At 39.4% G+C, this 27,851-nt stretch overlaps 1 protein-coding gene and 1 pseudogene across 2 annotated transcripts in view; one reads left to right on the top strand and one right to left on the bottom strand.

Annotated features, from left to right (window-relative positions):
- The window catches only part of LOC111159649 (ring finger protein 121), a 74,767-nt gene that overhangs the window by 13,562 nt on the left and 33,354 nt on the right, over window positions 1–27,851 (bottom strand). For both annotated transcript variants that reach the window (XM_022522204.1, XM_022522205.1), the window contains exons 4-6: window positions 5,577–5,731; window positions 2,513–2,620; window positions 160–280 (exon numbers count right to left, since the gene is read on the bottom strand). In XM_022522204.1, coding sequence (XP_022377912.1) covers window positions 160–280; window positions 2,513–2,620; window positions 5,577–5,731 — 384 coding nt within the window. The remainder of the gene's footprint in view (window positions 1–159; window positions 281–2,512; window positions 2,621–5,576; window positions 5,732–27,851) is intronic.
- On the top strand, window positions 23,534–24,275 carry LOC111159256 (annotated as a pseudogene).

Below are 27,851 nucleotides of genomic sequence, written 5' to 3'. Positions count from 1 at the left end.
GGGATCTGGTTTTCCAAATTTTAAGGAAGAAATCTCCAGTCATACTACTGATATGTTGAAGGATTTTTTGATGGCTTATCTCTTCCATCAAACCAGTGATGCTACACTGACCTCTATGGAGGTGGCAGTGGACAGTATTAAAAGCCCAGGTGAACTTACCCCTATGGTAGACGCCATGTAGTCTGCACACATCTCTGCAAAATCTCGCTCAAGAACTCCATAGTAGAGGCCATAGAAGAGGAGAGAAATGCCAAAGTCCATGGCATCTTCTGGTTTGATCCTGTAAGGAAAGCAGCATGGCCTATAAGGCGTGACCTAAGACACAACTGGTTTGGATTACTACTCTGGGACACACAAAGAGGCACCTAAAGTTGGAAGACTTAACAGCTAAAGCAAGTGTTGGCAAAATAAGACCAAATCTTATGCCTGTTTTTTATATGGCCTCTTGGCACTGTTTGAACAGGCTAGCACTGTGAACTATAAAGACCAAGCCAAGGTATTGCCTACACCCCTCTTTCCCACTTTGTCCCCAATGCCTGCCTCCTCCAACTGCCCAACATGCCTTGCAGCTATCTAGGGCCCACTCTGGTTGGCACCTACGTGTTGGAGACTCCACTGCTGGCAATCACTGGACACCACCAACCAGTGGAATTTCATTCTGGAAGACAACAACTCAAGTTGCCTCACTTCCAGCCAGCTGCCCAGGTTGAAATGGCTGGGTAAAGGCACACCAAGATCTGGGTTGTCAATGGAACAGAAAGTAAAAATGATCCCAGTGGTCACACACCCACTTGTCAGGCCCCTCCTGAGAATGTCTCATCTGATGGCGAGTGGGCACAAAGTATGCCTCCCACCTGAGATAGCCCATCCATCAAACAAGGTGGTGCAAGGGAAGAGTTTCCCCTCTTGTTATACTATATATTATCCTAGACTTCACCTTTTGTCCACAAAGCCTAAAATAATATTTGGCTCTTCACAGAAAAAGTTTGCCAGCCACAGCTTTAGAAATAAAAGATAAAATCAGTCATTTAGCAAATATATACATACCAGTTACCGTAACATTTTAAGCTGTATCTATACATATTCTTTATCATGTCATCAAAGTTAAACTTTGGTCCAGGGGCACCTGGGTGGCTCAGCTGGTTAAGTGGCCAGCTCTTGATTTCGGCTCCAGTCATGATCTCAGGGTCCTGGGATGGAGCCCTGTATCAGGCTCCATGCTCAGCGCATAGCATGCTTAAGGAGTCTTCCTCTCTCTCCCTCTCCTTCTGCCTCTACCCCCACCCCCCTGCTTATGGTCTCTCAAATAAATAAATCGATTTTTAAAAATGGCCTGGGTGACTCAGTCGGTTAATCGTCTGCCTTTGGCTCAGGTCATGATCTCGCGGTCCTGGGATCAAGGCCCACATCGGGCTCCCTGATCAGCGGGGAGTCTGCTTCTCCCTCTCTCTCTGCCCCCCAACTCATGCTTACATTCTCTCTCAAATAAATAAATAAAATCTTTAAAAAAAACTGGGGGTCCAAGTCTACTTACTAAAAAGGACAAAGGTCTTGCCTGTACATTAGGAGGCTTGTTTTAATAATTCTAAGGACCAATAAATTGCAACCTTCTGTCTTTGAATGTTTATTATAGAAAACAACCTTTGTCAAAAATTTGTACCAGGAACTGTACGTGTTTCCTTAAAGTTGTAAGTTTCATTTATCTTAAAAAGTTGAGTGTATTCATCAATCTTGTAATATTTAACCCACTAGACATCATGATCTTATATCAATTAACCTGATTAGTAGCATAAAAATGGTCAATATTCTCAATTCTGTTTTCCTCCTTGTATAGCTTATGCAAGTAAAAATGAACTGTAATTACCGAATAATCATCTTTAATACAATGCAGAATCTTGAATTCACAACTCTGAGATCAAGAGTCGGACACTTAACCGACTAAACAACTCATGCACCCTACAATGCAGAATCTTGATTTTTATTTTTTTAAGCACACAGATTAGGAAGCTACCTGGAAATATCTTGGTTTTCTTTGATGGGACTTGTTAGACTCTATACTGATAAATTCCTATAAACATTTGTGGAGCCTGTTTATGGTTTCAGCCTGTACTACTCCTGGAAGAAAGAATTCCATGGGTATCCTCTCATTGTATAAAGTAAGGACTTACTCCTTTCAGTTTCAAAGAGACTCCTACCTCTGATAGGGTGATAGAGATATGGGTAACTGGCTATAATCATTATTATGCTTACTTCTGTGACACTTTTCCATTAAAATACAGGTTCTTGGAAAACATAACCAATGATTTGGGACTCTATATATCGAGACATTCCTTTCTCTTTGCCAGCATAAATCCTGGAGGGCCCACCTTCCCATTCCCCAAAGCCCAAGTCTCCTATCCTGGGTGCCATGGCCCCCTTGTTAATATTCACAACTTGGCTCCAGAAAGAAAGATACATCTTACCAGACCCTCCTCCCCAAACACAAACAAAAACAAAAGCAAAGAGTACTTACTTGAATAATAAATTGAGACCAAAGAGGGTAAACATGACAGCCATGTAGCCAACAATGCCAGTGGCATAGCTGATTTTATAGATCAACAGGAACCACTTATAAACCAACCTGGAGAAAGGAGAAAAAATTAGCATAGCTGACATGGAAACTTGCCTGGGGCCTCTGGATTACCACAATCTCTTATTCTTATATCAATGGGGACATTAGGTTATTTGCTTAGGACTTAGTCCTAAGTAAGCAACTAAGGACTAAGTCCTTAGTAAGCAACTTCAGCTACTATTACAGACCTAGTCACTCCATTAATTGCAGAAATACCCCTGCACACCAGGGAGGAGCTAGTGCTTTCTATTTTCCTGGTCTCAGATCGAGGGAAGAAAAGAGAGCCTTAAAAGTTTTTAGCTTCAAACAAACAAAAAAGCAGAGCTGACATTAGACAGCTATGCCCTCTCAAATTCAGATTAGCTGGATAAGGAAGTGAAAACTAGTTACTATATCTATGTTCAGATGGGAACAGGTGGGAAGGCCAGTTGTTCTTGTCAAGAAAGAGAATTCAAGGGAAGATGAAAAAGAGAATCAGCTATGGGCTCCCCCTCCCCTTTTAAAAAATACTTATTTATTTAAATAATCATTATACCCAATGTGGGGCTTCAACTCACCAACCCGAGATCAAGAGTTGCACGCTCTTCTGACTGAGCCAACCAGGCCACCCAAGCTTTTCCTACTGGGAATGGTTAACCTGAATACTTCTTTGCTCCTATCTACAGGACAATTATGAAATGGTATCTAATGAATTTGCTTCTGAAATTATTTTCTTTCTGGAGAAGAAGGGATAAGAAAGGAGGCACTCAGAGAATACCTTTGAATGGATGTGTGTGATGGTGGTGGGGGTGAGGTGGGGTGGGGTCATATAATGTTCTTGAAGGAAGAGCAATGCTCTCTATAAGTCAGTGAGTTGTGTGAAATCAAGAACCAATACTCTATCTGGGGTGACAGCAAATGAGGAATTCACCTGAATAAACACCTCAAGCCTATCTGGCTCTGAGACCAAGTTACTACCAAGCTTGATGGACCACAGAGAGGAAGCTTAGGTCCCTACCTAAGCAAGTGGTGAGAAGTTCTCAGGCAAGGGAAAGGCCCCAAACATTTTGCAATGCCTACTCTCAGAAACACAAAACTCCATTACCCAGGGTTTGCACTCATCAGACAGGAGTGAGGCAGTGGAAAGGATGTAGAATTTTAGGCAGAATCTGGATTAAGTGAGTTTTATTAGCTGGGTAATCCCAGGTAAAATCAAATCACTAAGACAAGTTTACTTACTTGTAAAATGAGGAAACCATGATACCTTCCTCAATGGACTGTACAGAGCCCATTTCCTGGTATATATAATACATGCTCAATAAATGCTACATGAATAAGAGTGGATGTTTATGAAAGTGCTTTGAAATTATAAAGCACTACAAATGTTAGTTATTATCATCAAAAACCTCCCATGTCATAGACACAATTTCAGTCATTTTACCTATAAGCTAATATTGGTTGTTAACTCTTTTTTTTTTCTTTTTAAAGATTTTATGTATTTGTTTGAGAGAGACACAGTGAGAGAGGGAACACAAGCAGGGGGAGTGGGAGGGGGAGAAGCAGGCCTCCCATGGAGCAGGGAGCCCGATGTGGGGCTAGATTGCAGGACCCCGGGATCATTACTCGAGCCAAACACAGATGCTTAACAACTGAGCCACCTAGGCGCCCGGGTTGTTACTGACTCTTAAAGTATATTTTTACACTTTTTCTTCATAGTACCCTTTATGAGGGAGCAATTATTATCACATTTCTAGGGGTAAAAAGTTCAAGGCTCAGAAAAGTGAAGCCATACAGATCAGGTAATTAACTGGCAGGGTTAGAGTTTCCAATAATCCACAAGTATCTGGCTCCAGAGGCTCTATCTTCTATCATGGCCCTTAATGTAAACTACTTCTAAATCATGGAGGAACTTCTAAATCACTGACTTCACCTTGAAGATAAATTTTACCATGTACAAGGAAACTCAGAAGGCCAAAGTAAAACCTTACAGTGAAGCAGAAATAAAATGCATGGGAAAAAGAGCAACTTGCAACTTGGAAGCCTTCGGTTCTGGTAGTTACAACTTTGAGGCTGGTTACTTCCTCTGCTAGGCTCTCCTGGACCTGTTCACATGTCTCTCACAGCACTTACCAACTGCACTGAAACAGATGCTTTCTTGTCCATCTCCTCCATTAAACCGAGCATTCCTTGAGGGCAGGGACCATGTCTTATCCAGCTCTGTATCCCCAGCGCTCAGCACAGGGCCTGACACATAGCAGGTGCTTGTTGAATGAATGAATGAATGAGAAAATCTCTTTCTTTCTGTCAAGTACAGATCTTAAATGACCTCACAAGCTGGTTGGGAGGATCAAACTAGAAATGCATTTGGATAAAATACAAATAATACAGGCAGGGGCTGTTCTATGACCAAAGAAGTATTGTTTGTTGAAAAACTGCAAATTTGATGAGATTCATTCATTCAACAAAAATTCAAAGAGTAGGCTACTATGTGCCAGACCCTGTGGTAGGGCCTGGATATACAGGGACAAAGAAAATACATGTGGTTCCTGATCTCACAGTTACAGTTTAGTGGGGGAGACAGACAGTCAAAATTTTATGTTATGTTCTATGATGGAAAACTATAGGGCCTATGAAAGACTCTAACAGAAAATCTTATTTAGAGATCAGAGAAGGGTTCACAAAAGAAAATAACACGTAAAATGAGACCACAATGATCCTCAGAATTTGCTTACTTATTTTGGTTGCTTTTAACATAAATAGACCTTGATATAAACTCTAAGGTAAGCTATAGAGAAATGTTTTGGGGTTTTTAATCTGTGAAGGGGGGGTAGTTCTCCCAATCAGCTTGTTTTGGTGGGGGTCCATGCTAAATAATCTTAGCAAACAGAAATTATAACTTTTTTCAGCCTAAACCCACCCCAAACCCATGCACTCCAACCCATTCGCTTCAGGAAACCAAGGTCTTCCCCACTACCTAAACTCTCACCTTGGGGTTGTCTGTACTAGTGGTTTCCGGGTGGCTCGGAAGGTGACAAAAGCTGTGACAGCAGAGAACAAGATCCAGATCACTAGGAACCTCCACCAGTGCAGCTTCACTGTGAAATAGAGGGGAACAACCCACATCTGAAAGAGGGTCACCATCTGAAACACAAACACAAGCACTTCAGCGCTAGCCAGCTCCCTCTGTGCTCCGTCCGCAAGTCCACAGGTTATGTCGTGTGTTCCATTTTTTAGCCTGATCCTCTCCCAGATTTCCAATGTTGGACAGAGGCACCACCTCGTGATCTAACTTAGAAACCTAGGACCATGCCCGACAACTCCCTTTCATCCCTCACCTATTTGTTGTATATATTCTTTCCTTTCCATGTGAGCCCTTGCTATCCCTTGCCTGGCTCACTACAATAACCTTTGTTAAATCTCCCTACAGTCATCATTCCCCTCTCCAATCTATCCTTCCCAAGAGCACTGGGATGGCCTCTCTAACATACAGTCTTGAATGTGTCATTCCCCTGCTTATAACCTTCTAATAGTCCCCTGCATACAGGATAACACCCAACACCCTTCAACAGGCAGTCAAATGCCCCACAATGTGCCCCAAACTATTATTTCAAGGTTGACCTTCTACTACTCCCCATGCCATTAGTTAGGTCGTTCCCCTCAGGCTAAAACATCCTTTCCACCTGCCTTTCTGCCTGATAATATCACATCCAAGACACATGAAACCTTCGGTCTTCTTTCCAGGCAGAAAGAGTCATAACTTTCCAATGATCCAAAAGCAATTTCTTTTCTACCATCGTTGCTTATCTAGAGCATGATTCAAATTCATTCTCTGAATGTAAGCTCCTTGAGAGCAGTGACCAAGCCATATTCATCTGTTTCCTATGTGCTAGGAAACGGTTTAGCACACGACAGATCTTCGATAAACTTGAGAAGAAAGCAGAACTAGAACCCAAAAGGGAGGCGTGTTTCTGCTGTAAAGAGGTCTCAGAACTCAGACTTGTCAGCTGAAGAGTTCCAAATATATAAAATGATTCTAAGTCAGAAGTTTGGACTGATCACCAGTCCTCTCCTCTCTGATGCCTCGTAACTCCCTCCACCAACCACCTTGCTTTCACTAGATGTCACTGTGCTCAGGTGAGTAGCAGGTATTAAAAAAAAATAAGTAATACCTAATGGGAGACTTTCTTCCTGATGTCATCAAAGGAAATGAAAGAACATTTAAAAAGGGCTGGGCATGGGAATGAGCTATAGAGAGGAAAATGGTAGCTAGTTTCCTAAAGTTCCATAGTGAAGAAAACTTGAGAAAGTATTTACTTGGGGATTTCTAGACCAGTGCTACCTAATCAAAATATAATGGGATTCACATACGTAATTTTAAGTTTTCTAGTAGCGACATTTAAAAAAGTAAAAAGAAACGCTGGTATTAATTTTTTTAAGGATTTTATTTATTTATTTGAGAGAGAGCAAGCAAACGGGGAGGAGCAGAGGGAGAGGGAGAAGCAGACTCCATGCTGAGCACAGAGCCCGATGTGGGGCTCAGGCTCATGACCCCGAGATCATGACCTGAGCCAAAATCAAGAATCAGATGCTCAACTGACTGAGCCACCCAGGTGCCCCCAGATGATATTAATTTAATTAATATATTTTATTTTATCCAATATATCCAAAATATTATCATTCCAACATTTACTTAATATTAAAATTTATGAAATATTTTACTTTTTTGTACTGAGGCTTTGAAATCTGATGCGTACCTTATATTTATGGCATACCTCAAGAGAGACCAGTCACATTTCAAGTGCTCAACTGCCATATGGTAATGGTGGTTCCCATACTGGATTAGTGCAGCTTAGAGCATCTTTTTAGCATTTAGTTCTCTCCTGTAGCTTCTAACAGACTGCTCTGTGGCAAGAAAAGGCCTTAGTGTTTTAGTGTTATTTTACTAAATAACAAATAATTTACTAAATAATAAATAACACTGAGAGGAGAATGGTGAACAGATCCCACTTTGCTTTAAAGCTTACAGATTTGTGTGCTCAATGGTGCTGGCTAATGGTCAGTGAACGTCTCAGTACCTGTTCTACTGCTCAGGAACCCCCCAGGTGACTCTCCGGATGAAATATCCTAAAATATCCCAATATGAAAAGTGCGGGAGCACTGGGATGTACTAACAAATGGCTAACCAAATAACACTCCAGGTAACATTACTGGAGATAATGGGAGGAGACCAGGAAAGGACATCATAACAAACCACACATTATTTAAGCAAGAGGGTAAGGGCTCAGTTGGTAAAGTGTCCAACTCTTGATTTCGGCTCAGGTCCTGATCTTGGGGCTGTGTGATCAAGGCCCATGTTGGGCTCTGTGCTCAGCAGGGGAGTCTGCCTGGGATTCTCTCTCTCTCTCTCTCCCTCCCCCATGTACTCTCTCGATAAATAAAATTTTTAAAAATCTTTTAAAAAATACTTTAAATTAGGGAATAAGAGACAACCAGAATCATGATATTCAGAGGCAGTAAATAAATGGTGGTAAGATGTGGAAAGAAGAGCTGCAGGGTCTTTAGCCTTCACATGGTTAGCTTACAAAACAGCAGGCCCAGAGACTATAGAAGAACTAAATTACAGAGTCTGATTATATTTGTCTTCTCTGAGGGAACAAAAAAAAAAAAAGGAATTTCTGGTCTCCTTCTAGCTTTTCCAAAAACTTGGCTGTTGCCAAAAAACAAAAACAAACAAACAAACAAAAAAACACCCCAAAATAAAACAATAACAACAACAAAAACCCCAGCCTATCCCCTACTAGCTTTTTCCCCACTCCAATCAATAGCATGTTCTAAGAAGGAATCTAGTAAAATAATTTATCTCTGCACGAGCTGTAGCTCTGCTTACTTTGGGTGCAGCAAGAGGCAAAAGACCTGGATTCTATTCTGGGTTGAATAAAGGCATAATCAGGAGTAGGCATCAGTGTAAAAGGAATGAAAAAATCTTCCCTTGCTTTGTAACTCTCAGGCCTAAAACTTTAAGGCTATAAAGCTACTCAACTCACATCATGAAAGAAAGAGAAAGACAAAAAAGGAAAGAAAAGGAAGAAGGAAGGAAGGGAAAGAGGGAGGAATTTAGGGACAGGGTTACATTCTTTCAAACCAGATAGCCAATTAGAAGCCCAAAAGACCTAGATTCTAGTTCTGTGTGCTTCCAACTCACTGGGCCATGCTAAAGAGGTCCTTCCTCCTTGAGGGAAAGGTTTGACTTGATTTTTCAAGCCCCTTCAAGTTCTAACATGCTAAGGTTCTATTAAGCAGCCTTGTAACTGGGAGGGCGAAGGCAGTGCTCATTCACTTGTACACTGAATATTTATTTTGCATTTAATGGAAAGAATGCAGAAATAAACATGACCCCTAGTCCCTGTCCTCAAGGAGCTAACAGTCCAGGGGTGCCTGGGTGGCTCAGTCATTAAGCATCTGCCTTCAATTCAGGTCACGATCTCAGGGTCCTGGGATCAGAGCAGGAAGCCTGCTTCTCCCTCTCCCACTTCCCCTGCTTGTATTCCCTCTCTCACTCTCTCTCTGTCAAATAAATAAATAAAATCTTAAAAAAAAAAAAAAAAAAAAAGGAGCTAACAGTCCAGCAGCAGGAGAAAAATAGAAATCAAACCTAAACCTTTAATTTTTTTTAATCAAGATTTTATTTATTTATTTGACAGAGAGAGAGAGAGAGATCACAGGTAGGCAGAGAAGCAGGCAGAAAGAGGTAGGGGTCGGGAAGCAGGCTCCCTGCTGAGCAGAGAGCCCCATGTGGGGCTTGATCCCAGGACCCTGAGACCATGACCTGAACCGAAGGCAGAGGCTTAATCCACTGAGCCACCCAGGTTCCCCCCAAACCTTTAATTTAATGATTCTATTAATCTTTAGATTTTAAAATTTAAAAAAAATTTTTTTTTGTTTTTTGTGTTTGTTTGTTTTAGGTAGGCTCCAGGCCCAGCACAGAGCCTAGTATGGGGCTTGACTTCATGATGCTAACTAAGATCAAGACCTGAGATGAGATCAAGAGTGGATGCTTAACCAACTGAGCCACCCAGGCACCCCTAAAGATTTTATTTTTAAGTAATTTCTACACCCAATGTGGGGCTCAAACCCACAAACCAATGGAGCCAGCCAGGCACCCCTCTTTAGATGTTTTTTTTAGAAGTTTAAATAGAAATCATTAAAGAATGAATAAACCAAGTAGAATGATATGGTAAAATGACTGGACATTTTAGAATTAATGAGATCTAGGTATGAATCCCAATATAACTATTTACTGTATTAGCTTAGGGAAGTCATTTAACCATGATAAGCCTGAATTTTCCCAACTGTAAAAGAGGATTAACAGTATCTACTCTCAAAAGATTGTATAGATTAAGTGAATTAATGCATGGAAAGCTCTCAGAACAATGCCTAACAATGTAAGCATTTAATATAATGTAATAAATATAATGCAAATAGTCAATATAATAGCTCTTTTATATAAAAAAAAAAAGCAGAGTGCATAATTCACAGTAAGCATTCAGTAAATGAGAGCTCTTATTAGGTCCTCACATGATCAAAACTGCATAAAGTCAAATGTAATAAGGGAGCAAAGACTGCAAAAAGGCAAACAAAATAATCAACATATTGAAAGTGGCGGGGTTATAATGAGATAGAGATAAAGAAAAATACAAAAGATCAATGAAACCAAAAGCTGATTGCTTAAAAAGATTAAAAAAACAATAAACCTTTAGCCAGATACATGAGAAAAAGAAGACACAAAATTAGAAACAAAAAAAGAAGTTAACAATCAATACCACAGAAATACAAAGAACTATAAGAAATTACTACAAAAAATTATATACCAAAAAATTGGACAACCTAGAACAATTAGATAAATTCCTAGAAACATATAATCTTTCAAAACTAAATCTGGCAGAAACAGAAAATCTAAGCAGATTACTAGTAATGAAATTTAATCAGTAATCAAAAACCTCCCAACAAACAAAAGTCCAGGACCAGATGGCTTCACAGGGGAGTCCTACCACCTACTATTTTTTTTTTTTTAAAGATTATTTATTATTTATTTGACAGACACCACAAGTAGGCAGAGAGGCAGGCAGAGAAAGAGAGAGGAAGAAGCAGGCTCCTGGCTGAGCAGAGAGCCCAACGTGGGGCTCGATCCCAGGAACCTGGGATCATGACCTGAGCCGAAGGCAGAGGCTTTAACCCACTGAGCCACCCAGGCGCCCCAAGTCCTACCATTTAAAGAAGAGTTAATACCTATTCTCCTCAAACTATTTGAAAAAGAAGAAAAGAAAGAAAAGGAGAAAAGAAAACGAAGGAAAGGAAGGAAAACTTCCAAATACATTCTATGAGGCCAGCCTTACCGTGATATAAAACCACACAAAGACACTACAAGAAAACAAAAACCCAAACAAACAAACAAAATACCTACACGCCAATATCCTGCATACACATAAATGCAAAAACCCTCAACAAAATATTAGCAAACCACATTCAACAAACACTAAAAGGATAATGCATCATGAGCTGGTGGGACTTATTCTAGGGATGCAAGGATGATTCAATATTCAGAAATCATATTCCACATTAACAAAATGAAGGATAAAAATCATACAATTATCACAATAGATGCAGAAACAGCATCTGACAAAATAATATCCATTCATGATACAAACTCAACAAAGTAGAGGTAGAGAAAATATACCTCAACATAATAAAGGCTTCACGAGAAAAACTCACAGTCAACATCATACTCAACGGAGAAAAACCGAAAGTTTTTCCTCTATGATCAGGAACAAGACAAGAATGTCCACTCTTGCCACTTTTATTCAACACAGTACTGGAAGTCCTAGCCATCAGCAATCAGGCAAGAAAAAGAAACAGAAGGCATCCAAATTGGTAAGGAAGAAGTTAAACTTTTACTGTTTGCAGATGACATACCAGTATACATAGAAAACCCTAAAGATTTCACCAAAAAGTTTTCGGATTTCAGATATAAGATATCACCATATATTAGAAATAATATATGCATTCAGTAAAGTTTCAGGATACAAAACTAATTTATAGGACTCTCTTGCACTTCTTATACACTAAAAATGAAGTAGCAGAAAGAGAAAATAAGAAAAAATTCCATTTGCAACTGTACCAAAAAGAGTAAGATACCCAGGAATAAACTTAACTGAGGAGGTGAAAGACCAATACTCTGCAAACTGTAAGAGACTGATGAAAGAAACTACAGATGACACAAATGGAAAGATATTTCATGCTCATGGATTGGAAGAACTAATATTATTAAAATGTCCATACCACCCAAAGCAATCTATAGATTCAATGTAATCCCTACCAAAACACCAACAGCATTTCTCACAAAACTACTAAAATTTGTATGGAACTGCCAAGACCCCAAAGAGCCAAAGCAATCTTGAGAAAGAAAAGCAAAGCTAGAGTCTTCATAATGCCAGGTTTCAAGATATACTACAAAGCTATACTAATCAAAACAGTATGGTACTGGCACAAAAACAGACATATAAATTATTCCAACTTTGGTATACGTGCTGCCAAAATAAGCACAGTAGACACATAAATTAACAGAACATAAAAAAGAGTTCAGAAATAAACCCATGTTTATATGGGCAATTAATCTAAAACAAAGGAGGCAAGAATATACAGTCTCTTCAATAATTGGCACTGGGAACACTGGACAGCTACATGCACAAGAATGAAACTGGACCACTTAAACTATACACAAAAATTAAAATAAAATGGGGTGCCTGGGTGGCTCAGTGGGCTAAAGCCTCTGCCTTTGGCTCAGGTCATGATCCCAGGGTCCTGGGATCGAGCTCCGCATCCGGCTCTCTGCTCAGTAGGGAGCCTGCTTCCACCTCTCTCTCTGCCTACTCTGTCTGTCAGAGTAGATCTCTGTCTGTCAAATGAATAAAATCTTTTAAAAAAAAATTAACGCAAAATGGATTAAAGACCTACATAAAACTCCTAAAAGACAATGTAGTAATTTTTTTGACATTGGCTTTAGCAGCATTTTTCTAGATAGGTCTCTTCAGCCAAGAGAAACAAAAGCAAAATTAAACTCTTTGGACTACACCAAAATAAAAAGATTCTGTAGAGCTGCACCTGGTGGCTCAGTCAGTTACGTGTCCAACTGTTGGTTTCAGCTCAGGTCATGATCTCAGGGTCCTAGGATCAAGCTCCATGTCCGGCTCTGTATTCAGCACAGAGTCTCTGCTGGAGACTCTCTCTCCGTCCCCCTCCCTTTGCTCCTGGCCCTGCTTGTTCTCTCTAAAATAAATAAATAAAATCTTAAAAAAAAAAAAAAAGAAAAAAAAACTTCCGTAGAGCAAATAAAACTATCAACAAAATAAAAAGGCAACCTACTAAATGGGAGACAGTATTTGCAAATGATATATCCAATAAGGGGTTAATATTCAAAATACATAAAGCACTTCTACAACTCAAACAGCAAAAAACAAATAATCTGATTAAAAATGGGCAGAAAGGGGCACCTGGGTGGCTCAGTTGGTTAAGCAACTGCCTTTGGCTTGGGTCATGATCCTGGAGTCCCAGGATCGAGTCCCACATCAGGCTCCTTGCTCGGCGGGGAGTCTGCTTCTCCTGCTGACCTCTCTACTCTCATGCTCTCTCTCTCTCTCTCTCAAATAAATAAATAAAATCTTTAAAAAAAAATTTTAAAAAATGGGCAGAAGACATGAACTTCTAAAGAAGACATACATGAAAAGATGTTCAACATCACTAATCATAAATGCAAGTTAAAACCACAATGACATATCATCACATGCCTGTCAGAATGGTTAAATCAAAGACATGAGAAATGAGAAGTGTTAGCAAGGATATAAAGAAAAAGGAACCCTGTGCACTGTTGGTGGAATGTAAACTGGTACAGCTACAATGGAAAACATAGTATGGAGGTTCCTCAAAAAATTAAAAATAGAACTACCAGTAATTCCATTATTAGGTATTTACCCAAAGAGAACTGAAACACTAATTTGAAAAGATATATGCACCCTTATGTTTACTGCAGCATTATTTACAGTTGTCAAGATATGGAAGGAATACAAGTGTCCATTCCCAGATGAATGGATAAAGAAGATGTGGTTTATACATACAATGGAATATTACTCAGCCATAAAAATGGGAAACCTTGCCATTTGTGACAATATGGATAGACCTAGAGGGTATTACGCTAGGTGAATTCAGACAGAGAAAGACAAATACCATATGGTTTTACTTATATGTGGAATAAAAAAAATAAAACATACAAACAAACAAAAAGCAGAAACAGACCCATAAATAGAACCAACTGAAGGCTGTCGGGGAAAGGTGATAGGGGGAAAGGCAAATGGATGAAAGTGAGTAGGAGTTAGAGAACACCAGTTATGGAAAGAGTAAGTCATGGGAATAAAATGTACACCATATATAGTGGTGGGGAATATAGTAAATGGTACTGTAATATTTTATGGTCACACACTTGTGGTAAGCATGGCATAACATACAGATCTGTTGAGTCAATATGTTGTACACCTAAAACTGATGTAAAATCATGTGCCAACTATACTTCAACTTTAAAAAAAAATCACAAAAACTTCCAGGGGGAAATATGTGGTGGGGTTATTGCAATTTCTTTATAAAGTTTAGTTTGTCCTTTCCAGAAAAAATAAATGATCTAAAACACAAACCAAGGATTTGAGGTCACCTTCAGGTACCTGGACACACTTCATTAGGTAGGCGTAAAAGCCAGATTCTGTTCAGGGCCTAGAAAGCAGTGCCTGACCAGGGGCCAGAGGGGCAAGTGAATGGAATAGCTTCCCACGTGAAAACTGGTAAGTTACAACTTGCCCTAATTTCTTTATTTCTACTGCAGTATTTATTATCATTCTGCTTAATAAGTAAATTGAAGCTTCTTCATTAAGGAAGGCATTTTTAGTGGCAAGCTTGGCGATTTGTAAATTGCTAAAAGTTACCGAAGATTTTCAGAACAATGTCAGGGACGCTGGTGCCATCTGCTGGCAATATGTTACCCAGCCACGTTAAGTTCAGTAATTCGCTCAAGTGTGCCTGATGCTGTCACAAAGTAATGGGAAGCTTTGGCCCTAACTTCACTCCCAGGATTTGGGATGGTGAGACAAATACATAAACTGAGCAGCCGTCAAGTACAAGCGGTGAAGCATTAAGTACTGACATGAGAGTTCAGAGGAAAGACAGCAGTGTGAGCAGGAGCCATCAAGGAAGACTGCCTAAAAGCGGCAGAACTCTGGCTGGTTCTGAGGGGGCTTGGATTTGGCCAGCTGAAGAGGGAAACTGCAAGCCATTCGCCTTTCTTTCCCTGAGTCTACAAATACAAAGCTGAAGTGAAGACTAGCCTGAATCTTGCTCATTGATTCATTCTGCAAACATTTACGTAGGGACTATCCCAGCTTCTCTGATCCAGAAAGTTAAGAATAGATGCATGCTACCTTATCTCTCCACAAGACTGTACAGCTGAAATGATAATGTTAGGCACTAACAATAAGAGCTAGACTGTATTTAAACAGACTGACTTTTAGATTTTTTTCACCTCAGAAACTGTAATTCATGAAAAACCAGAAAAGAAGTCCCATATCACATCCTCCCCAGGGCACCAGCTCCCCTGCTGGTCTGCTCACGCTTGGCACTTTTGTCTTTCAGGGTTCTCACCACTGCTGTATTGCCTTATGTTGCGGGGGCAGTGATCACCCATAATGCTTGGCTGAAAAGGAAAATAAAGGATGAACTGAAAACTGCATATACAGCTAGTAGAGCAAAGTAAGAGACTCGCAGCTAACAGAACAATCAGTTTGGAAAAAAATATTGATAAATGGACAGAGGTCAACTGAAGGAAGGTGTTTAGGATATGTTTCACAGCTCTGGTCAATATTTTTGTGAATAATTTGGTTGAAAATACAAAGGATCTGCTTACCAAACTGTGGACAGCAAAAAGTTTAGGAGCTGGAGAGAACAAGGCCTCTGGGTCCAACTATGGTCTTTCAGAGAGGCACACAGTACATTTACTTCCTGTTTCTTATGACTCTCTTCTAATACCTAGAATTTTGTCTTTTCCCCCAAGTCATCTTCTCTCCAGACAAGAGTCAGCCCACGTAATAATTTAAAAAACACTTACTGAGCCCTTATTGGACATCATAAGAACTTGGACATCTGCTAAGAACTGCAGAATCCAGAGATAAAAAACTAAAGCTCCTCAAGAACTTAAGACTACCAAGGAGAAAAAAAAAAAAATTATAATGCAGTATAAGTGCTATAAAGGAGTAAGCCCTGGTAGCCAAGAAAGTGGAGGAGAGGCTTTCAGTCCACAAGGCTTCCTGAAGAAAGCAACCTTTGACCTCTGAACTGATGGCCCAGTAGATGTAAGCAAAAGCATCATGATGAGCAAGTGTTCAGGATAAGGGAACATGGTATTTCTGACGAAGTACAAATAAGGAGGGAGGTGCGAGAAATGAGCCAAGAGAGCAGACAAGGCTCAGAGAAGGCTGTTGTATGCATTACACAAACAGAAGTTTTGATTATAGTCTGGGAGAAAAGTTTTTCTTTTGCATAGAAAGTGGGTTACCATCCTTTACCATCCTAGACGGTATTCTCTAGTCACATTTCAGTAACCCTCTTAATGTGTTGGTCTAAGAAAAATCTATAGTAAAGATTTCTAGGTAGGAGATTTTGCCACTCATCCATTCCACAAGGGAACAGCAGTTCAGGGGATACGAGCTGGAAAAGATACGGTTTTTGGTACCAGAGATGATGAAAGCTTCCCCTTGGAGATCTTTAAAAATAGGACAGATACTTTTCCAGGCATAAACTTACTCCTTCCCCTAAAATCCCTGCGGGAGCTAAGAAACAAGTAATATTAGACTCTGAACAGATGATGAAAACTGTGTGACAGAGAAGCTAAAAAGCAAGCTGGGCCTAGGCTAGGTTTCCAATCCAGATCTTCTGTCTCCCAAGTCCTGCCTCCCTGGCACCATTCACTTCTGAATTTGTGATAAAACCCTGGAAAAGCTGGAGAAAGTGATATAATGTAGATATTAAAGGGGTGGAGAAGGACAGACCTGGTCAAAAGTCACTGAAGAAGGAAATATCAGGGGAGTTAAAAACAGAAATGACCATGGCAGAAACTGACAATTTCCTGGAACTTTTGAGAAACCTCAAAAAATGGCTGAGTGCTCATATGAGAAGAGCACTTAACCAAGAATCAGATTTTGGATTTATGTCCAGCTCCCCAATTTAATGGTCATGTACTCTCAACAAGTCTCTGCAGTGTTTTGCACTTTGGTTTACTGCTCTGAACAATGGAGTTATATCCCCATCCTGACCACCATATAAAGCCACTGTGAGGTTCCAATGAGATATCAGACAAGAAAAGTATTTTTTAAAAAATCAACAAATTGCAACTATAAGCAGCTTAAGGTAGTATTACTACTGTTGTTATTACTGAAAAGAACAGTAACCTGAATTTTTTTTTTAAGATTTTATTTATTTATTTGACAGAAAATGATCACAAGTAGGCAGAGAGGCAGGCAGAGAGAGAGAGAGAGGGAAACAGGCTCCCTGCTGAGCAGAGAGCCCGGTGGGGGGCTCAATCCCAGGACCCTGAGACCATGACCTGAGCTGAAGGCAGAGGCTTTAACCCACTGAGCCATCCCAGGTACCCCCTGAACTTTAAATACAGAAAACAGCAGGACTTTTTGCTCCTAAATAGCAGTTAATTTAGATTAAGTTCTTTTAACTTGAAGGATGGACTTGAACTCCTAAGTTACAAAAAGATGTTTGATACTTTTCACAGTGAAACCAGTGGACTGGTATACTTGCTCATAATCAGCCTAATGGCTGGCGGCATCCCTGCTGCTCTCTGCCAGTGCTTCTCATGAGGGGTGGATTTCCTCCCCAGGGGACATTTGATGAAGTCTGGACACATTTTTGGCTATCATGATCAGGAAAAGGGATGCTAGTGGCATCTAGCAGGTAGAAGCCAGGCGTGCTGCTAAACGTCCTCCAATGCACATGACAGTCCCCCATGGAAATAAAGAATCATCTGGCCCAAAATGTGAATAGTCTCCCTATTGAGAGACTGGTCTAGGAGAATAGAACTAGTGTTTTTCCACTTAGGGTTCATGTGTGCCCACTGAAAGGCTGGGCTGCCAACTAGCATGAGGGAAAAACAGAAAATTTCATTCAGTTTGAGAGAAACAGAGCCTTATCAATCAATTCCATCATTTCTCAGCATGCCCATAAGAAGCATTTTTTTTTTTTAAAGTTCTGATAGCTAATCTCAAACAGTTCATGTTTCTACTACCTGACAATCATCCCAGTGTCTCTCCTTTACACAACATTCTCTGAGGAGCCATTTTGCTTTGATTCTTTTTTATTCCCATTCTTCACTCTGTAGACATTTAATGTGTTTAATATATTTTTGTTTGTATCTGTTCTTACAAACTGTATTTTTTGTGCATGTATTTTGATTTACTAGTTGGCACTATATCTTTCTGTTTCTTACTTTTTAGATCCACAAGTTGTTACAGGTAAATCTAATGTGTTGCTTTAACTGCAATGCAGAGTCCTGATATGCAGCCACCACATTTTAAACTATTTATTCAGATACAAATACCCAGACTGCCTCCAACTCTTCAATTAACTGCCATAATTAACATTTAAATCAATACCTTCTCACATGTCCCTTTAGGATATGTCATAAGATATGTATATATTCCATCTGACTGAATACTCCCAGGCTGCTCTCAATAATACCTGCCCCATCTTCATACCTACAAAGAACAGACAAAAGTTCCCAAAGCCTCTGATCCCTGCCAGCAGTTGGACATATCTAGCTTGTTAGTCTAGAATATCAGTTACCATCAGTTTTAATTATTACTAATCTCCTATTCTGCTATCAGTTAACTTTGCCTATCCTACCCTTTATAGAACAATGAAGGGGCAACCTACTGAATGGGAGAAGATATTTTCAAATGATATAGGGGTTAATATCCAAGATATATAAAGAATCTATACAGCCCTACACCAAAAAATAATGAAAGAATCTGATTAAAAATGGGCAGAGGAGGGGCACTGTGTGGCTCAGCAGAGTGAGCATCCCACTCTTGGTTTCAGGTGGGTCATGATCTCGAGGGTCCTGGGACTGAGCCCCACTTCGGGCTCCCTGTGCTGTGGGAAGTCTGCTACCCCTCCCATCTCCTTCCCTCTGCCCCTCACCCCACTCTTGTATACGTGCACAGGCTCTGACTCTCTAAAATCAATAAATAAATCTTCAAAAAAAGAAAGGATTCTAAAAATGGGCAGAGAACCTGAATAGACATTTTTCCAAATAAGATATACAGATGGCCAAGAAGTACATGAAAAGCTGCTCAACATCACTAATCATCAGGGAAATGCAAATCAAAACTATAGTAAGATATATCACACAGAATGGCTAGTATCAAAAAGATAACAAGCCTTGGTGAGGATCTGAAGAAAAGGGAAGCCTGGTATATTATAAATTGGTATAGCCATTGTGGAAAACATTGTGGAAGTTTCTCAAAAAATTTAAAATAGAAATATTGTATCTAGTAACTCCACTACTGGTTACTTCCTGCTCTGCGCCCCAACCCCGGCAAAAGAAACCATTAATTTTGAAAGGTATGTGCAATCTCTATGTTTTTTGCAGCAATATTTACAATAATTAAAATATAGAAGCAACCTAAGTGTCCAGTAATAGATGAATGGATAAAGAAGATGTGGTATATGTGTGTGTAATACTATACAGCCATAAATAACAATGAGATCTTGCCATTTGTGACAACATGGACGGACCTAGATAGAGCCTATCATGCTAAGTGAAATAAGTCAGACAGAGAAGACAAATACCATGTAACTTCACTTACATGTGGAATCTTAAAAAAAAAAAAAAAAACACCAACACAAATGAACAGAGAAAAACAGATTCATAAATACAAGGAGTAAACGGTTAGCTGCCAGCGGGGAAAAGAGTTGGAGGATGGACAAAATAGTGGTAGGGGATTAAGAGGTACAAACATTCAGTTATAAAGTAACTAAGTCAGGAGATTGAAAAGTACAGCGCAGGGAATACAATTAATAAGACGGTAATAATGTACTGTGACAGATGGTGCATATACAAATACAATGATACACTTATCGTTATACACTGTATAATGTATGGAATTGTTGAATCACTATGTTGAATACCTGAAAATAATACAACATTCTGTATCAACCATACTTTAATAAAAAATTCAAGGAAACTAAAATAGCAAATACAAAATCTAGTCAACAATATGAACAAGTAATAGAAGAAACCAAATGACTCCTAAGCATGAAAACATGCTCAACCTCACTAATTCAAAAAGTAGTCAATAGCTTAGATATTTTCACTCTATTAGACTGACAAAGGAAAGAGCAAAAGAAGGGAACACAGAGGAAATACAAAAACCACCATAAAACAAGTAACAAAATGGAAATAAGTATATACCTATCAACAATTACTTCTTTTTTTTTAAGACATTTTAAAGAATTTTTTATTTAAGTAATGTCTACACCCAACCAGGGGCTCAAACTCACAACCCTGAGATCAAGAGTCACACAGTCCTTTGACTGAGCCAGCCAGACACCCCTATCAATAATTACTTTGAATGTAAATGGACTGAACACTCCAATCAAAAGACACAGGATGACAAAATGGGTAAAAAAACAAGACCCATCTATATGCTGCTACAAGATACATTTCAGACTTAAAGACAGAATGAAAGTGAGGGGATGGAAAAGCATTTTTCATGCAAATGGAAATGAAAAGAAAGCCACAGTAGCAATACTTTTATTGGACAAAGTAGACTTGAAAACAAAGACTGGGGGCGCCTGGGTGGCTCAGTGGATTAAAGCCTCTGCCTTCAGCTCAGGTCATGATCCCAGGGTCCTGGGATCGAGCCCTGCATCGGGCTCCCTGCTCCGAGGAGAACCTGTTTCTTCCTCTCTCTCTGCCTGCCTCTCTGCCTACTTGTGATCTCTGTCTGTCAAATAAATAAATAAAATCTTAAAAAAAAAAAAAAAAGACTGTAACAAGAGATAATTAAGGACACTAATAATCATAAAGGAGACAATCCATCAAGAAAACATAACAATTGTAAATATTCATGTACCTGACTAGGAGCACCCGAATACATAAAGCAGCTAATAACACACCTAAAGGAAGTAATTGACAGTAATATAATAATAGTAAGGGAGTTTAACACCCCACTTAAATCAATGGATAGATCATCCAAGTAGAAAATCAACAAGGAAAGAGTAGCTTTGAATGACACATTGGGCCAGATGTATCAAACAAATATACTCAGAACATGCCGTCCTAAAATAACAGAATACACATTCTTTTCAAGTGGACATGGAACATTCTCCAGAACAGATCACGTATTAGGCCACAAAACACATCTCAACAAATTTGAAACAAACTCACAATGGATTAAGGATCTTAAATGTGAGACCTAAAACCATAAAAATCCAAAAAGAAAGTATAAGCAATAATTTCTCTGACATCAACCTCAGAAACATTTTCTAGATCTGTCTCCTCTAGATCTGAGGCAAGAGAAACAAAAGCAAACATAAACTACTGGGACTATATTAAAATAAAAAGTCTCTGCACAATGAAAGAAACAACAAAACTAAAAGACAATCTATTGAATGGGAGAAGATGATGAACTATGACTTCACACCTGTCAGAATGTCTAAAATCAAAAGCACAAGAAACAATGAGTGCTGGTGAGGATGTAGAGAAAAAAGAACCCTTGTGCACTATTGATGGATGGGAAGGCAAACTGGGGTAACTACTGTGGAAAACAACACGGAAGTTCCTCAAAAAATTAAAAATATAAATACTGTATGATCCAGTAATTCCACTCCTGGGTGTTTACCCAAAGAAAACAAAAACACTAAATGGAAAGATATATGCACCCCTATGTTTATTGCAGTATTATTTACAACACCCAAATTATGGAAGCAGCCCATGCCAATCAATACATGAATAAAGATGATGTGGTGTATACACACACACATATATACATACACACAAAGGAACATTACTCAACCATAAAAAAATGGGATTCTGCCATTTGTAACAACATGGATGGATCTAGAGAGTATAATGCTAAATGAAATAAGTCAGTCTGAGAAAGACAAATGTTGTACGATTTCCTTCACGTATAATTTTAAAAAACAAACAAAGAGAAAAAGAGACAAACGAAAAACAGACTTTTTAGAGAACAAACTGATGGTTACCAGAGGGGAGGTGGGTGGGGGGGATGGGTGAAATAGGTGAAGGGAATTGATAGTACACTTACCGCGATGAGCCTGAGTAATATACAGAATTGCTGAATCATTATATTTTACACCCGAAACTAACGTAACACTGTAACATTAACTACACTGAAATTAAAATTAAAAAATTAAAAAAAAAAAAGTCTGGTACTGACATAAGTATAGTCATATAGTTTAATGGAAAAGAACTGAGAGTACAAAAATTAATGTATACATCTATGTTCAACTGGTTTTATAAGAATGACTAATCATTCAATGGAAAAAGAAGTTTCTTCAAAAATGGTGCTAAGACATGCAAAATCCACATGCAAAAAAATGAAGATAGACACTTACCTCACACCATTTACAAAAAGTAACACAAAATAGACCAAAGACCTACAAGTAAGAGTTAAAAATATAAAACCCTTCCAAGAACACATACAGATAAAACTTAATAGTCTTGGATTTGGCAACAGATTCTTAGATATAACACTAAAAGCATGAGCAACAAAAGAAAAAATAGGTTTAAGAGTACAAAATTGGAACAAGTAGTAAATAAACGATAGAGATCTAATGCAAAGTATAATGCATATAGACACCAATACTGCAGTCTAATCAACAGACTTGCTAAGAGACAAAACCTTAATTATTTCAACCACTAAAAAGGATAATTATGTGATGTGACAAAGGAGCTTAATGCTGTCATAATGGCAATCATACTGCAAAAAATAAATGTGTCAGTTAAGATGTTGTACACCTTAAATATACCCAGTGTCAGAGGCGCCTGGGTGGCTCAGCCATTAAGCATCTGCCTTCAGCTCAGGTCATGATCCAGAAGTCCTGGGATCGAGTCCTGCATCAGGCTCCCTGCAGGGAGCCTGCTTCTCCCTCTCCCTCTGTCACTCCCCCTGCTTGTGCTTGCTCTCTTTCATGAGTAAATAAAATCTCTAAAAAAAAGTACTCAATGTTATACGTCAAATATATTCATTAAAAAAGAAAAAAGAGATAAACTGGACATCAAACTTAAAAATGTTTATGCATCCTCTTTCTCATTCTGCAAGATGGGGAGTAAAAAAGTTGAGATGCCAGGGGTGCCTGGGTGGCTCAGTGGGTTAAGCCTCTGCTTTCGGCTCAGGTCATGATCTCAGGGTCCTGGGATCGAGCCCTGCATCGGGCTCTCTGCTCAGCAGTGAGTCTGCTTTCCCCTCTCTCTGCCTACTTGTGATCTCTCTCTCCCTCTCTGTCAAATAAATAAATAAAATCTTTTAAAAAAAAGTTGAGATGCCAGATACTAAAGAGAAGAAAACTGAAACCAAGGATGATGCTGGTGGCAAGGTTAAGAAGGGTAATAACATCATGGGGCACGTGGGAGGCTCAGTCGTTGAGCATCTGCCTTCAGCTTAGGTCATGATCCCAGGGTCCTGGGATCAAGCCCCACATCAGGCTCCCTGCTCAGAGAAGCCTGCTTCTCTCTCTTCCACTCCCCCTGCATGAGTCCCTTCTCTCGCTGTGTCTGTCAAATAAATAAAATCTTAAAAAAAAAAAAAAAAGGGTAACCTCATGGCTAAAATGCCAAACGGAAAGCCCCACTGCAATCAAAACCCTCTCCTAGTCAGAGGAATTGGCAGCTATTCCTTATCAGCTATGTATTCCAGAAAGGCCATGTACAAGGGGAAGTATTCAACAGCTAAGAAAAGAAAGAAAAGATTCTTGCTTCTGTCACAAAATCAGTTGGTGATGCCAAGAACAGTCGTACTGGAGTGGTTCACCTTTACAAAATGCTGAGGTATTATCCTACTAAAGATGTACCTCAAAAGCTGTTGAGCCACAGAAAAAACCTTTTAGTCAGCATGTAAGAAAACTGAGCTAGCATCACTCCTGGGACCATTCTGATTATCCTCACTGGGCACCACAGAGGTAAGAGGGTGTTTTCCCTAAGCCTCTAGGCCGTGGCTTTTTATTTGTAACCAGACCTCTAGCCCTCAATCAAGTTCCTCTGTGTAGAAAACACTAAAAATTTGTCATCGCCATCTACACCAAAATTGGTATCAGCGTGTGAAAATCCCACAATGTCTCACTGATGCTTACTTCAAGAACAGGCTACATAAACCCAGACACCAGGAAGGTGGTATCTTCAACAGAGAAGGAGAAATATGAGATTACAGAGCAGTGCAAGGCTGATCAGAAAGCTGTGGACTCGCAAATTCTGCCAAAAATTAAAGCTGTTCCTCAGCTTCAAGGCTACCTCCGCTCTGTGTTTTCTCTCACAAATGGAGTTTACCCTCACAAATTAGTGTTCTAAATTTCTAATAAAAACCCAAATTAAATAACAGATCCATTAAAATGTTTATGAACCAAAGGACACTATGAAGAAGGTAAAAAGGCAACCCACAGAATGGGAGAAAGTATTTATAAATCACACATCCAATAATGGTCTAGTATCCAGACTATATAAAGAACTCTTACAATACACACACACACACACAGACACAAGAGAAAAAACAAAGGAACAAACCAAAGCAGTTAAAAAATGGGAAAAGAGGTGGAAGATATACATGTAGCCAATAAACACATCTTTTTTTTTTGTCAATAAACATATCAAAAGATCCTCAACATCATGAATCATTAGGGAGACACAAACCAAACCACAATGAGATACTACTTTATGCCCACTAGGGTGACTATATGAAAGAAGAGAAAGAGAGACAGAGAGAGAGAGGAAGGGAGGGAGGAAGGAAGGAAGGAAGAAGGAAGGAAGGGAGGGAGGGAGGGAGGGAAAGAGAGAGAGGGAAAGAAGGAGGGAGGGAGAGAGAGGGACAAAGAGAGAAAGTGAGGGGAGGGAGGGAGGAGGAGAGGGAGAGGGAAGGAGGGAGGTAAAAGAGACCAGAAGAGAAGAGGAACAAAAGAACAAGTGTTGGTGAGAACATGGAGAAACTGGAACCAATGCACTGTGGGTTGCAATGTTAAATGGTATAGCTGCTATGGAAAATTGTTCTCAAAAAGTTGAACAGTTTGGGGCGCCTGGGTGGCTCAGTGGGTTAAGCCTCTGCCTTAGGCTCAGGTCATGATCTCAGGGTCCTGGGATCGAGTCCCGCATTGGGCTCTCTGCTCAGCGGAGAGCCTGCTTCCTCCTCTCTCTCTGCCTACTTGTGAACTCTGTCTGTCAAATAAATAAAATCTTTAAAAAAAAAAAAAAAAGTTGAACAGTTCTACTCCAGGGCATACCCAAGAACTGAATACAGGTGTTCAAATAAAAGCTTATAAAGAATGTTCACAGCAGCATTTTTCACAATAACCAAAGGGTAGAAACAACCCCAATGTCCATCAACTGATGAAGAGATAAACAAAATGTGGCATATCCATACAAAAGAGTATTATTCAGCCACAAAAAGAAATTAAGTACAGATACTGCAATACTACTGAACCTTGAAAACATCATGCTATGTGAAAGAAGCCAGACAAAAGGCAACATATTGTATAATTTCATTTATATGAATATCCAGAATAGGCAAATATATAGAAAACGGATTAGTTACTGCCAGGACCTGGTGGGAGGGGGAAATGGGGAGTGACTGCTTAATGGATATGGGGTTTCCTTCTGGGGTAATGAAATGTTCTAGAGCTAAATAGTGGTAATGGCTGCACAGCACTGGATGTGCTAAATGCTACTGAATTATATACTTTAAAATGGTAGAATATCCATTCTTAAGGTTTTTTTCTTTTTTTAAGATGTATTTATTTGAGAGAGAGAGTGTGTGCATGAGTGGGAGGGGCAGAGGGAGAGGGAGAGAAAAAAATCTGAAACAGACTCTGTGCTGATCGTGGCACTGATGTGGGGCTTGATCTCACGATCTGGAGATCATGACCGGACCTGAGAGAGTTGGTCGCTTAACCAACTGCGCCATTCAGGCGCCCCATAGAATAGTGAATATTTTTATGTGAAATTTCTGTCAATAAAAAGAAAATTCTATTCTTCCACAAAGTATCTTAAAACTTTTACATCTTGAGCTTTTTCTCTTAGGGGTGGGAGCAACAACAGTCACTACCATTCGTTTTAGAGTTGACAAAACACTTTGCCATAGAATCTTATATCATCTTCACAACCCATGAGGTAGATATCACCCCAACTTAGAGATAAGAAAAACAGGCTCGAGATATAAAGTCACATAGCTAGGAAGTGAGACAGCTGACGGATCAAATCAGACTGGGCTGGCTCCACTGTATCATACTGCCTACAAGCCAAACAGCTTCAACTTCTGGTAAGCTTGAAAAAGGACAGGACAGGACAGGACAAGAAAGGACAGCTTATTGTGTACAAGCATCTTGGGCAAATTTTCTTCTTCCAAAGTTAGTGTTTTAATTAAAGCAGTAAAAATATTCATTGTACACAAGTTAATAAACGTTTAAAAAAATAATCTAGGTCATTATTTTATAAGAGTAGAATAAAGCAGACATTACAGATTTCCTTTCCCAATTTTTTAAAGATATGGCTTTAAGTTTCTCAGTGCAAGGTATTTATAATGTCGACATGTTTGCTCACCAGTGAAGTTTACCATAATGTTTACGGGGTATGGCAGTAAAGTAATGGGATAATTGTGCATGCTTCTTATATAACTGGCTTCACAGTCATATTTCCTTTTAAGGGTTAACTAATGAATGACATTATCAGTGGTTTCCCAGCACTATGATGACTCCTATATATGATCCTGAGAAGCAGAGAGGTCAGGGTTATCCAACCCTGTATCAACCAGAGCGGCCTCTTAATTATTTTCCATACTGGGTTTTTCCTTAAGATACTATTTGAAGAAAGTATTCCACAGTTTTTTGAGGAATACTTATTGAAAACTACTAAAGTACATCCTCACGTCCTTTAGAGGTTTTTAAAAATCTTTGCAGATTAGCCAAATTTGTATAATTAAGATGATCTCTCAATACCAGCACAGAAATGCCAATGGTGTTCTCATTCTACTCTTGGCTTATGAGTGTTCTTATTTTTCCAGGCTCAACTCAACCATTTCGGTAATCCCCACTCTATAGAGTACGCACTGTAATCACACATTGACAAACAAGTGACTTATCTCAGATAACAGGGCAAAGCATGACCAGGGTCTAGACATGAAGCCCCACCTCAGGGGGCTAAGCCTGCTGGATGGTCTCCAGCTCAAAAACTCTTGGTGTCATGTGGTCCTTCAGTGCATTGTGTCCTGAAGGTACAGATGTTTCTATTTGTGGTGCATGCCAACACTTGAACTGGCTATAAACCAGTAATGTTCGGAACTTGTGTCTGCTCAAGGTCAAAGATTATTCTCTCTTCCTCCTATGCTCTAGGTTATCCCTTGTTCCCTTGATGGAAAATCCTTTCCAGGAGCAACATATGGTACAATAGAAATTATGCCATATGAAACAGAAAACCTGGGTTCAAATCCTGGCTCTATTAGTATTCCCTCCATGTCTCAATTCTCTGGGCCTCAGTCTGTTCACAGTACTTACCTCATGGGCTAGTAGGAGGATTAAATGACATAGTGCAGCAGTTCACATCATGTGGGCTACACAGCCCTGGGCGTGTCTGACCATATTATCAGAGGTCTGAAAAAGCATATACTAGAGAAAAAGAACCATTTAGGGATGAAGAATAAAAACCCTGGAGTAAAACTGTCTGGGTTCATAACAGTTTCATCACTGGAGCAAATTACTTAGTCTTTCTCAGTTCCTTATTTGTAATTGGAGAAAATATTACCTTACTGGATTACTACAAGATTAGCTGAGCCCACAGTTGTGAAGTACTTAGAACACTGGCTGGCATTAAGCGAAAATTCAATTAATGTTAGCTATTGTTACTACTATAGATGCACTTGTATTTTCTATGCAAAGTATTACC

This window comes from Enhydra lutris, unplaced genomic scaffold, assembly GCF_002288905.1.
Source record: "Enhydra lutris kenyoni isolate GAN:26980312 unplaced genomic scaffold, ASM228890v2 scaffoldscaffold68, whole genome shotgun sequence".
Classification (NCBI taxonomy): Eukaryota; Metazoa; Chordata; class Mammalia; order Carnivora; family Mustelidae; genus Enhydra; species Enhydra lutris.
This window is presented reverse-complemented; position numbering and strand designations above follow the sequence as displayed.